Genomic DNA, 12,088 nt, shown 5'->3' on the forward strand with positions numbered 1-12,088 from the left:
GCAAGTGCATTTTGAAGGAGCATAATTCTTAAATCTAATCTACAGTCGAATCAATAGGTACATTTGATGATGATTTGATTGGATGCGCTGATGAAGAATTAAGCCAGGAGTATCAGGTTGCTCAATATCAAGTTCCATATCAAATATATCTTGTTAATACTAAACACATTTCTCTTGTGAGAGGAAAGCTAAGATCTAAACCTCTAATGTGTAACACATGTGCCTTGTAACTTATTTAATTCATTTGCAATGTAATAAATAGACTTGATTTAACACCAGTTTTAACATTCTTCCGATTATCAACTCTTTGCACAGATTGTGATGTAAAATTGAACCAAATAATCAAGACTGTAACATGTTTTGGTAATACTGTATATTATATATATATATATATATATATATATATATATATATAGTGTTGGTTCTATTAGCAATATAAAACTGCTACACCCCCACATTGAGGGGGCACATTTTGTAGTTTTGCCACCCTCACTAATTGAACCAGATTAGTGTAAATAGTTTTTAGTTTTAATTGATTATTAAGTGTTGTGTTACCAACAACGCCAAGAAGGCCTTATGAGGTAGGAACGCTACATTATTCTAGTTACATGTTTTCACAGTTAAATCATAAAAAGTGCATTTGGTTTTGCGTGACCTTTATTTTGAAATTCCGTTCTAGAACGCTCCGGGATATTGGAAGCTGGTTCGCTGCTCTCTCTCTCCTCGGCCTCCTCGGTGTTGAAGGATCTTCTTCAGAGACATCATGGCGAACGTTGCTGACACTAAATTATACGACATTCTTGGAGTGTCCCCCACTGCCTCCGAGAATGAGCTGAAAAAGGTATCTTCTAAAGAATATACTATACTAATAATAGCTGTGTGTTGTGAGATTTTGAACCCTCCGTAGAAGCAGGAAATGGGGGCAGCTAACAGCGCTAGCGCGTTGCTAACTTGCTCATTTGGACATGGGGATCAGTGTAATTGCTGGAAATAACCTTGGTAACGTATCTATACTACCTAGCAAACAATATTGTCGGCAGCTAACGTTAACTAATGAGTCTAACGTTAACTAATGCGTCTTCTTCCCATGCTGACATTTACTTGACTTCGGTTTAGGTTAATGCTAAGCTAGCTCACGTTAGCCTAACTGTTTACCTTATGTTCAGTTTAGTCTTCAAGCAACACTGAACTTCTTGCCTTTCTCAGCTAGCTAGCTAGCACGAGCCTGGCTATTTGCATTTGAGGCCTGGCTTAACGTCAATATTTTTCGCTTCACTTTTACCTCTGAGAAATCTGTATCTACAGTAGTCAGATAACGTACGATTAGTCAATTTATCTACATGTGAACTTCATTCTGCTTGGCATTGTACGATAACTTGGAAACACGGGACGTGCTAATTAATGTTTGTCCCAGGAAGTAGTCAGGGCCTTAGCTAGACTACCTTTACAGTCGTACTACTACTAGCTAGTAGGAGGCTAGGATTTGATAACTGCTTGTGTAGCTTTCTTTTCCGTGTGCTTCGAACAGAGAAGCCTTAACCTCAAGATTTCCTAGGTTGCTACATGGTTGCCTAGATCGCTCTAGTAGTTTCGTAATGTCCTGCCCAACATCGTTAGTAGCAAGCTAGAACCAAAACTAAACCTAGCGTAACATCTAGGCGAGAGGTAACGTTAGCTACGCACTTTCCTGCTCTGACTCACGTGTTTCCTTCGGCTAGCTGGTTAGCCAGATGTGAACTAGCTAGTACTGTAAGTGAAAGTAACTAATAGCTAACGTAGCTAGCTACCTAATTAACTTCGGCTAATTGATGGTATCGCCTGACCTACATGCTCGGCGCATTAAGATACTAGCTAACGTTATATTGATATAGTTGTCAGATTGAATTCAGCTAATTAAGTTAGATATTTATTTGGCTGGGCCTGCACGAACCTAAATCCAGTTCGGCTTTACCCTAATATTCGCCTAAATGTTGTAGCCTAGTAGCTTTCCATCTAGTCCGTGTGTACATAGTTAGCTATCCATGTATCCTTCCACCCAGTCTTCTAACAACTGCTTGGGATTTATTTCAGGCATACAGGAAACTGGCAAAAGAATACCATCCTGACAAGAATCCAAATGCCGGGGACAAGGTAGGAACCACAGGTCTCCAACTCCACCCCTGGAGAGAGCTGCCCACCTAGTGGCTTCCTCTCCAACCCTGACCAGTCACACCCAATCCTACCTCTCCAACCCTGACCTGTCACAACCAATTCTACCTCTCCAACCCTGACCTATCAACCTGATTCTACCTCTCCAACCCTGACCTATCAACCTGATTCTACCTCTCCAACCCTGACCTATCAACCTGATTCTACCTCTCCAACCCTGACCTATCAACCTGATTCTACCTCTCCAACCCTGACCTATCAACCTCATTCTACCTCTCCAACCCTGACCTATCAACCTGATTCTACCTCTCCAACCCTGCACTATTACACCTGGTGGCTTCCTCTCCAACCCTGACCTATCACACCCGATTCTACTATTTAGCTGCTCTCCAGGTCCTCACTGATCAAATCAGGTGTTGTTCCCAAAGTACTGGATCAAAAACATGTACGCACAGTAGCTCTCCAGAGTTGGAGATCCCATGGGCTGTTAGGCTCTCCATGGGCCTGTGTCCACATAGCGCTTTTTCCTGAGCGACTGCGCCCTTTTTCAATTGTTTTCAATGAGGAGAGAGCGCTGGCGGCCGCCTGGAGAAAGGCGCTGCACCCAGCGTCTTTTTTTTTTCGAGCGCTCTGGCTTTCTTTGGCGGCCGCTCCGAGCGCTCGGAAGTTGAAAACATCTCAACTTCTCAGAAAGGCGCTGGTAACGTCACCACCGCTCTTTTCAGGCAAGTGTGACGGCAAGCCCGTTGTTTGTGATAAATAAACAATAGGCTAGATAACGATATTCTATAGGATAATAAGTAATATAGAAATATAGTAATGGTAATAAAAGATGGCTAATAAAAGGCAAAGAAAAACTCAGCGCAACGCAGCAGGAAAGAGGCGCTGGGACGTAGCTCCCCCCAGCGGTTTTCTGACAGAAAAAGGCGCTATGTGGACACGGGGCCCATATTGGTCACTAGTGACCCAGACCCAGGGTTCTCTGGCCTTAAAATAAAAGTGAGAAGTTGACGTACTTAGATTGCCTGCTTTCGCAAAGCAGATGTGACCATACCAGGGGTGACGGTACTAAAGTGAAGGGAGAAATATAACATCCAAAACTCAAAACCTCTTCACTGTTTGTCACACATGAATCCAGTTCAAGGAGATCAGCTTCGCCTACGAGGTCCTGACCAACCCGGAGAAGAAGGAGCTGTATGACCGCTATGGGGAGCAGGGCCTGAGGGAAGGTGGGGGGGGTGGCGCCGGGATGGACGACATCTTCTCCCACATCTTCGGCGGCGGTCTGTTCGGCTTCATGGGCGGGCAGGGGCGGAGCCGGAATGGTGGGCGGCGAAGAGGAGAAGACATGGTTCACCCACTCAAGTAAGGAGAGCTCGGGCACTGGTGGACATCTTCAAGGAATACATGCAGAGTAGCTGTAAGCCTCAGGGTGAAGACTCAGCCAAAGTGTAGTGCTCTTTAGTCATCTGTAGGAGAGTCTTTGGGGTTTGATTGATGCTGTAGGCTGCGGGAACTGCTAGTAGAGATGTGTATTTTGGAATCGAGGCCAAGAGACTGGTCTTCGAAATAGTCGGAAATCACCAGAGTACCCTTGGCCCCAGTGGAGGGAGCACTTTCATTTATTTAAACTAATAATGGCCGGGTTTCCCGAACGAGTTAAGAAGCAATTAACTCCAAAGTACTTCTTAACTCCCATACAAAGGGTTGCTTAAGAAGGGTTCCTTAAGAAGGTTCTTTATCGGGAAACCCGGCCAATAAGTGATTGACGGGGCTGGGCAGTGCTCAGGTGATCTCGTGTAGCATAGTGTGGTTCTCACCGTTTCTATGACTTGACATTAGGCATGTGTTCTGTGCTCCCTATGACACGGGCCTCTGGACAGCGTGACTGTCGCCCACTGACATGTAGGCTGTGCTCCTGACATGTGCTTTGTTTTAAACAGGGTGTCACTGGAAGACCTGTACAACGGTAAAACAACCAAACTCCAGCTTAGCAAGAATGTCCTGTGTAGCACCTGTAACGGGTAAGTTGTGTTCACATTCTGCATACTTTGTTACAGGCTCTTCCTCCCTAGCTAAAGATGGTTTAGTCCAACTGTAGTTCTCTTGAGCTCTAGTCTTCTCTACCTGCTCAGTGATTGCATGGCCTTGTAGCCGACTGTTCCTTCCAGGGAAAGCCTGTATTTCATCTCTTCATTGTTTAGACCAGGTTTACGCTAAAACTACCAGACCGATTTTCATGAACCTCAGTGGAGGGGGTGTAGCATGGGACAATTAAGAATCCATTCAAATTTGGCATGCACAGAGCCACGAAATGCATTCAGGGGCAGAGGTCTGCTCTCTGAGCACCTTTTCTAGTTGTCTTTCTCCAATAACTGCACTTATGGCTGTTTATTTTACTAACGTTAACGCTACCGCTCGTTGCTTCTGGATACTTTTTTCAGCGGCCTGTATTTAATATTCACGCAACAACTATGGGGACCAATAAGGGGCTGCGTTCTACTGGTGGGCAGAACAGCAGTCGGAACACAGTCCCTGATTGGTCCAGTCACAATGTAATCAGAGAATAATAGTTCTAGATAGGGGGATGTCCAGACTGATCTGTGGAGAGAAATGGAATGTGAGCTCAAGAGATCAGGATGGTTTCACAAGGCTATCAGATCCCAGGCTGGGTCTCCCTGTTATTAGGCCTGTCTGTAAGATGCCTACCACACTGTAGATCTGAGAGTACTAGATGGGTCTAACTAATCTAGTGATTAGTCCACATTCTCTGGCCTGGAATGCCAGGTAACATCCGACATCTTGCTTCCATCTGTCCAGCTCCGTCTCAGTTGGCTGATTGATTGTGATTTAGCAGTGTTTTGCTGGGTGATTGTGATTTAGCAGTGTTTTGCTGGGTGATTGTGATTTAGCAGGGTTTTGCTGGGTGATGTGATTTAGCAGGGTTTTGCTGGGTGATGTGATTTAGCAGGGTTTTGCTGGGTGATTGATTGATTTACAGTAGCAGGGTTTTGCTGGGTGATTGATTGATTGTGATTTAGCAGTGTTTTGCTGGGTGATTGTGATTTAGCAGTGTTTTGCTGGGTGATGGTGATTTAGCAGGGTTTTGCTGGGTGATGGTGATTTAGCAGGGTTTTGCTAGGTGATTGTGATTTAGAAGGGTTTTGCTCGGTGATTGATGGTGATTTAGCAGGGTTTTGCTGGGTGGTTGATGGATTGATTTAGCAGGGTTTTGCTCGGTGATTGATTGATTTAACAGGGTTTTGCTGGGTGATTGATTGATTGATTTAGCAGGGTTATGCTGGGTGATTGATTGATTTAACAGGGTTTTGCTGGGTGATTGATTGATTGATTAAGCAGGGTTATGCTGGGTGATTGATTTGATTTAGCAGGGTTTTGCTGGGTGATTGATTGATTGATTTAGCAGGATTTTGCTGGGTGACTGATTTCTATTTTCTGCGTGTCCCCAGCCAAGGAGGGAAGACGGGTGCGGTGCAGAAGTGCGTGGCCTGTAGGGGGCGTGGCATGCGCATCATGATCAGACAGCTGGCTCCTGGGATGGTCCAACAGATGCAGTCCGTCTGTACAGACTGCAACGGCGAAGGTAAGAGTCGTCGGGTAACCGTGGGTAACCGCAAGAGGGGCTGTTGAAGTCCGACATGTTTAAATCTCTCCAGTCATAATGTCCGGTGAAAATAATTCCCTCTAAGCACAATTTGAATTTGAGTTGTATTAAAATAGGCTAAAATAAAATTTCCGCATATTGTGATTATTTCTTTATATAAAAACAAATATTCATTTTTTTGTGTAGGCTAAAGGCCTATGCAATGAACAAAACAGCCGTAACGTAGCCTGCCTAGCGGATCTCCATAGTGAGTGAGAGGGCAGGCTACCATAATGTGTATAGCCTAAACATAATGTTATAAATCTAGACTACATGCATTGTGGTATTTCTTTGTACAGCCCAGCCTGCTTTTTAATTGTCTCTTCTCATCGGCTGGAGATCTGATCTCTCTCTGTCTCTTATCAGGTGGAGATCTGATCTCTCTCTGTCTCTTATCAGGTGGAGATCTGATCTCTCTGTCTCTTCTCATCAGGTGGAGATCTGATCTCTCTCTCTCTTCTCATCAGGTGGAGATCTGATCTCTCTCTGTCTCTTATCAGGTGGAGATCTGATCTCTCTGTCTCTTCTCATCAGGTGGAGATCTGATCTCTCTCTGTTCTCGTTGTCAGGTGAGGTGATCAGCGAGAAGGACCGCTGTAAAAAGTGCGAGGGGAAGAAGGTGGTGAAGGAGGTGAAGATCCTGGAGGTGCACGTGGACAAAGGCATGAAGCACGGCCAGAAGATCACGTTCGGGGGCGAGGCGGACCAGGCGCCGGGGCAGGAGCCCGGAGACATCGTCCTGGTCCTGCAGGAGAAGGAACACGAGGTACGGACACGCCAACGCCCCCGTGTCCCAGAGACACCACGCCCTCTCTCTGTCTCCCAGAGACACCACACCCTCTCTGTCTCCCAGAGACACCACACCCTCTCTGTCTCCCAGAGACACCACGCCCTCTCTCTGTCTCCCAGAGACACCACACCCTCTCTGTCTCCCAGAGACACCACACCCTCTCTGTCTCCCAGAGACACCCTTTCTCTGTCTCCTCCGTCTCCCAGAGACACCCTCTCTGTCTCCTCCGTCTCCCAGAGACACCCTCTCTCTGTCTCCTCAGTCTCCCAGAGACGCCACACCCTCTCTCTGTCTCCTCCGTCTCCCAGAGAGAACTAACGGGGTAGAGGGACCGCTAGCTCCGCCTCTTGATCGCTAGCTCCGCCTCTTGATCGCTAGCTCTGCCTCTTGACCGCTAGCTCCGCCTCTTGACTGCTAGCTCTGCCTCTTGGCATCTGCTGCTGGCATTGAACATGAGCTACAGGACAGCTGCTGAACCACAGCCCGTCTGTCTCTTCTCTGCCTGTGGAGGCGAGCCAGGCTGCGTTCAGAACGTCCCGAGGAACATCTCGGGCGGCCTGGTCGCCAGTCCACACACCGGGGCTGCATTCTGAATCACATACTTCCATGCTATATACAGGTGCATCTCAGAAAATTAGAATATTGTGGAAAAAGTCTTATTTTCCGGAATTTAATTCAAGCAGTGGACCTTTCATGTATTCTAGATCCATTACACAAAGTGAAATATTTCAAGCCTTTTTTGTTTTAATCTTTGATTGTACAGTATGTACAGTATGTTTATTTATACACTCGATACTTGGTGGGGCTCCTTCTGCACAAATTACTGCATCAACGTGGAGCGAGGCATGGAGGCAATCAGCCTGGAAATATTTCACTACATGTGTAATCAATCTATAATATATGAAAGTTTAACTTTTTTTAATTAAATTACGGGAAATAATGAACTTTCCACATTATTCTAATTTTGTACTTAACTGTACTTTGTACTGTTGTACTGAAGCATCCTACTTGCTCTTTTTGCAGAGCACCAGGAATGCTTTTAGCTGGTGTGTGTGTGTGTGTGTGTGTGTGTGCGTGTGTGTGACGCCACCATAGACCAACCTACTGATACCCTCAATGGAATAATTGTACTTTTAACCGGATGATCTGGGTTGTAGGCAAAACATATTCCTTTAGTAAATATTGTTAATTCTTCGATGAATGGAATATTCAAAGTCCGGTACTGTATTGATTGCCGGGGGCAACGTGCTCCAGAGTTCTGACCAGACTGTGTGGGGTTCATGGGCCTGCGGTCGCGCAGAGACACTAATCCAGTTTCCAGTCCTGTTGGCCTCCCTCCCCTGAGCCCTGTGTGGCATGTGTGTGATGTGACATACCTCTGTGTTAACGCTGGTCATGAGTGCTGTGGCCTGGAGGCCCTTAATCCTGGAGCCCTGAGGCTGGGCTACCACAGGGAGCTGGGGTTAGCTGGGGCTTGGGTTACCTGGGGTTAGCTGGGGCTGGTGCTAGCTGTGGTTAGCTGGGGCTAGCTGGGGTTAGCTGGGGCTGGTGCTAGCGGGGGTTAGCTAGGGCTAGCTGGGGTTAGCTGGGGTTAGCTGGGGCTAGCTGGGGTTAGCTGGGGCTGGGGCTGCGGGTCACATGTTCCTGGCATGGCTGTCATGACAATCTGTTTCCTGAGGGTCATGTGACCGCGCACTGACTGCTTATGCTCCGTCTAGGACCCGTCTATCATCTGATTAGATCATGAAAGCTGGTTAGATTTAATCTGCTACCTTCAGCTATAGATGTAGCCCTTTTTGGGAATCTATAGAAGTAGCCCTTTTTGGGAAGCTATAGATGTAGCCCTTTCGGGGACTGTAGGAACGGCCGTTGGACGAGCTACCGCTCTGCGTATCTACAGCCCCTTGTCCCTCCCATAGGAAAGCTGTCTCAAAAGTATCTCCCACTCTTCTAACAAGTGGCACTTCTCAACAGTGTCGCAGAAGATACTCACTCATTCAGGGGGATTTCCCCAAACCTGGCGGTGGGTTTAGAACGCTCGGAATTGCTAATAAACATGTTTAATATATCTTTGAAATTTCTGTGCAACACTTTGTTGAGAAGCGCCACTTGTTAGGATACTTTTTAGGACAGCTTTTCTATGGGGGGGGACAGGGGACTGTAGATACGGAGAGTGGTAGGTCGCCCAACAGCCGTATACCTACAGTCCAGAAAGGGGCTACTATAGATGCAGTTTGAGACACAGAGCTAAGCATGGAGGGTGGAACAGGGAGGGGAGCGTCAAGATGGCGGCCACCATGACTGCATATGATGAGGTTGAATCTTTGGTATTTCACCTGACCTGTGTTAACCCACCTCTGCAGACGTACAAACGAGACGGCCACGACCTGCATCTGACCCATAAGATCGGCCTGGTGGAGGCGCTCTGCGGCTTCCAGTTCACCCTCAAACACTTAGACGCCAGACAGATCGTGGTCAAATATCCGGCCGGCAAAGTCATCGAGCCCGGTGAGTCTTGGTCAGCTGTGAAGCTTAAAGGAGTAGTAAAGGGAAAAATCATGTTTAGCCCTGTTTTAAGGTTACTTATGATCATATACAATGGTTCAGATCAAAATGTTGACAAAACTAGCACTTTTGAGAGAGTCTGATAATTGCTCTACCACCGTTTTGGTCATACAATGGATGTGGGTGGGCACCGTGAAAAATCATTCAAAAACATGTTAAACTCTCGATTTCAAAGACAAGAAGCTCACCGAGGGGGTAATTGGTGTCCGTTGGTGTTCTGACATCAAATTCGCTGCAAAGTATGAATCCTGTAGGGTTTTATTGATCATTTTATGAAATCCATTGACTTGTATTGAAGCGACCGTTGTAGTTGTGTAGATCAATCCGCAGAGGGGATTCAGGAAGCAGAACTACTTCAAGGCATCGGCGACATCGGAATCAGTTCAAGCGGAAGTTAACACACGTGTGTGCTGCGACTAAATAGTTCTATGTTAAATATTTAAAAAAGCCTTGCCAGATGAACTAGAATCTTACTCTGTGTAATGGCGAATTATGTGTCAGAACGCCAACTAACACCTCAGTGAGTTTCTTGTCTTTGAAATTAAGAGTTTAACATGTTTTTTGAATGATTTTTCACGGTGCCCACCCACATCCATTGTATGACCTAAACGGTGGTAGAGCAATTATCAGACTTTCTCAAAAGTGCTAGTTTTGTCAACGCTTTGATCTGAACCATTGTATATGATCATAAGTAACCTTAAAACGGGGCTAAACATGCATTTTCCCTTTACTACTCCTTTAAGACTGGTTCTAGATCTGACCTAGTTGAGTCAGTAACGCACACAAACGCACACAGGCTCTGTAGATCTGTAACTAATCTGTTGATGTGAATCAGTGGTCAGGGTTTGACTAATTACGTTGGTAGAGAAGGTTAGAGATGGGATGCTTGAACATGTGTACTGTAGGCAAGGTGTGCAATAACTGTCCATGTACTGTAGCCAGGGTGGTTAATAACTATGTATTGTAGCCAGGGTATGTGTAATAACGATGTACTATAGCGAGGGTGTGTATAATAACTGTACTGTAGCCAGGGTGTGTATAATGGTTGTATTGTAGCCAGGGTGTGTATAATAACTGTACTGTAGCCAGGGTGTGTATAATGGTTGTATTGTAGCCAGGGTGTGTATAATGGTTGTATTGTAGCCAGGGTGTGTATAATAACTGTACTGTAGCCAGGGTGTGTATAATGGTTGTATTGTAGCCAGGGTGTGTATAATAACTGTACTGTAGCCAGGGTGTGTATAATAACTGTACTGTAGCCAGGGTGTGTATAATAACTGTACTGTAGCCAGGGTGTGTATAATGGTTGTATTGTAGCCAGGGTGTGTATAATAACTGTACTGTAGCCAGGGTGTGTTTAATGGTTGTATTGTAGCCAGGGTGTTTGTAATAACTTGTCTGTGTCCCAGGGTGCGTCAGGGTGGTGAGGGGTGAGGGCATGCCACAGTACCGGAACCCCTTTGAGAAGGGAGACCTCTACATCAAGTTTGATGTCCAGTTCCCCGACAACAACTGGATCAGCCCAGAGAAACTCTCGGTAAGAAGGGCCCACTCTGGACCCTGACGTCCCCATCCTGTTATCTTAGCGGAATTGAAGAAGCAGTGTGTTTTTTGCAGGTGTAGATCAGTAACGAGCCGCCCTGTCTTTGCAGGAGCTGGAGGACCTGCTGCCCTCCAGATCCGACGCGCCCATGGTGTCCGGCGACGCGGAGGAGGTGGACCTGCAGGACTACGACAGCAGCCACGGCTCGTCAGCGGGCGGCCGGCGGGAGGCCTACCACGACAGCTCGGACGAGGAGGGGGCGGGGCACCACGGCCCGGGGGTGCAGTGTGCCCACCAGTAGGACCGCGGCCTCCGACCCCTGCCTGACCCTAGCCCACCCAGGGACCCTGCCGACCCCTGCCTGATGTAGACCACCTAGGGACCTCGCCTGACCCTAAGAACATGTATGAGTTGCACAGCAGACAGTTAGGATGTGGTTCAGACTTGATCTGGTTTGCCTTCTACTACTATCGTATGATAAAAGAAACATCCACGCCCCCCCCCCCCCCCCTCGTAATGAACGCACAGCCCCCCCCCCCTCCTCCGTCACATCAGATCAGTGGAAGAGGGTGTTTCTTATTTGTCCCAGTGTGTAACTTGCATCTTGTTTTCATTGACAATAATTAATTTAAGCTAACCATTCATCTGTGTGTATGAATGCAGTTCGCGCCACAGCTTTCCACCAACCACCATTTTTAGGGATTGTATTTATCTGTGCTTGGTTTTTACTGCTTTACTTTCTTTGTAGGTTTATACTTTTTGTTTTTCTTTATATTATATTTTAAATTGGAACAGAAGATGATATTGTGTATAATATTAAGTGATTGTCAGTAAGCTTTATATCAGCTGCTGTTCTACAAAGTGGTGTGAATTGAAAATAAATGGGAAAAAGATTAAGATGAACTACTATGGCCTGTATCTGTGCGTAGCCCAGGTGCATGTAAAAAAAAAAAAAAACTTTGGTTCCTGCACTGACTAAACATCCAATCAAATGAATAAAATGAAACGTCATACTCCTGTGAAAGATTTATGAAGTTTAATAAAATGTACAAGTCTCAAGCACCAATGCGTCCTCGATATATACATGTCAGACTGGCTGTTTCTGTTTTCAAGTTCCAATTTGTTTGACGGTTGTGGTTATAGTGAGGTGAGTACAATAGTTGAGCACAATGTTTAGCTAAGCATGACTGAGTCCCCTACCATTAGTAAACACTGACTAGAAGGGTGCTGAGCTCCGGGGACAGTCTTTATCCTTATCCTGGACTTCCTGTCAGATCCCAGGTGGAGAAGGTAGGCAAACACACATCCCCCCCAGAGCTGTGTGCTGTCCCCACCACTACTCCCCGTACACGGACGACTGGACAGCCAACTCCGACTC

General features: G+C 46.3%; 1 protein-coding gene across 1 annotated transcript; it reads left to right on the plus strand.

Moving 5' to 3' along the window:
• Positions 1 to 715: 715 nt before the first annotated feature.
• dnaja2a (DnaJ heat shock protein family (Hsp40) member A2a) lies at positions 716 to 11,717 on the plus strand. The gene is made up of 9 exons (XM_084436753.1): positions 716 to 841; positions 2,071 to 2,130; positions 3,287 to 3,513; positions 4,092 to 4,172; positions 5,619 to 5,752; positions 6,382 to 6,578; positions 8,966 to 9,110; positions 10,577 to 10,704; positions 10,820 to 11,717. Exons 1-9 carry the CDS (start codon positions 764 to 766, stop codon positions 11,009 to 11,011), a joined length of 1,242 nt encoding a protein of 413 aa, XP_084292879.1. The 5' UTR covers positions 716 to 763; the 3' UTR covers positions 11,012 to 11,717.
• The last annotated feature ends 371 nt before the right edge of the window (positions 11,718 to 12,088 follow it).

Source organism: Borostomias antarcticus (assembly GCF_949987555.1).
Source record: "Borostomias antarcticus genome assembly, chromosome: 4".
Classification (NCBI taxonomy): domain Eukaryota; kingdom Metazoa; phylum Chordata; class Actinopteri; order Stomiiformes; family Stomiidae; genus Borostomias; species Borostomias antarcticus.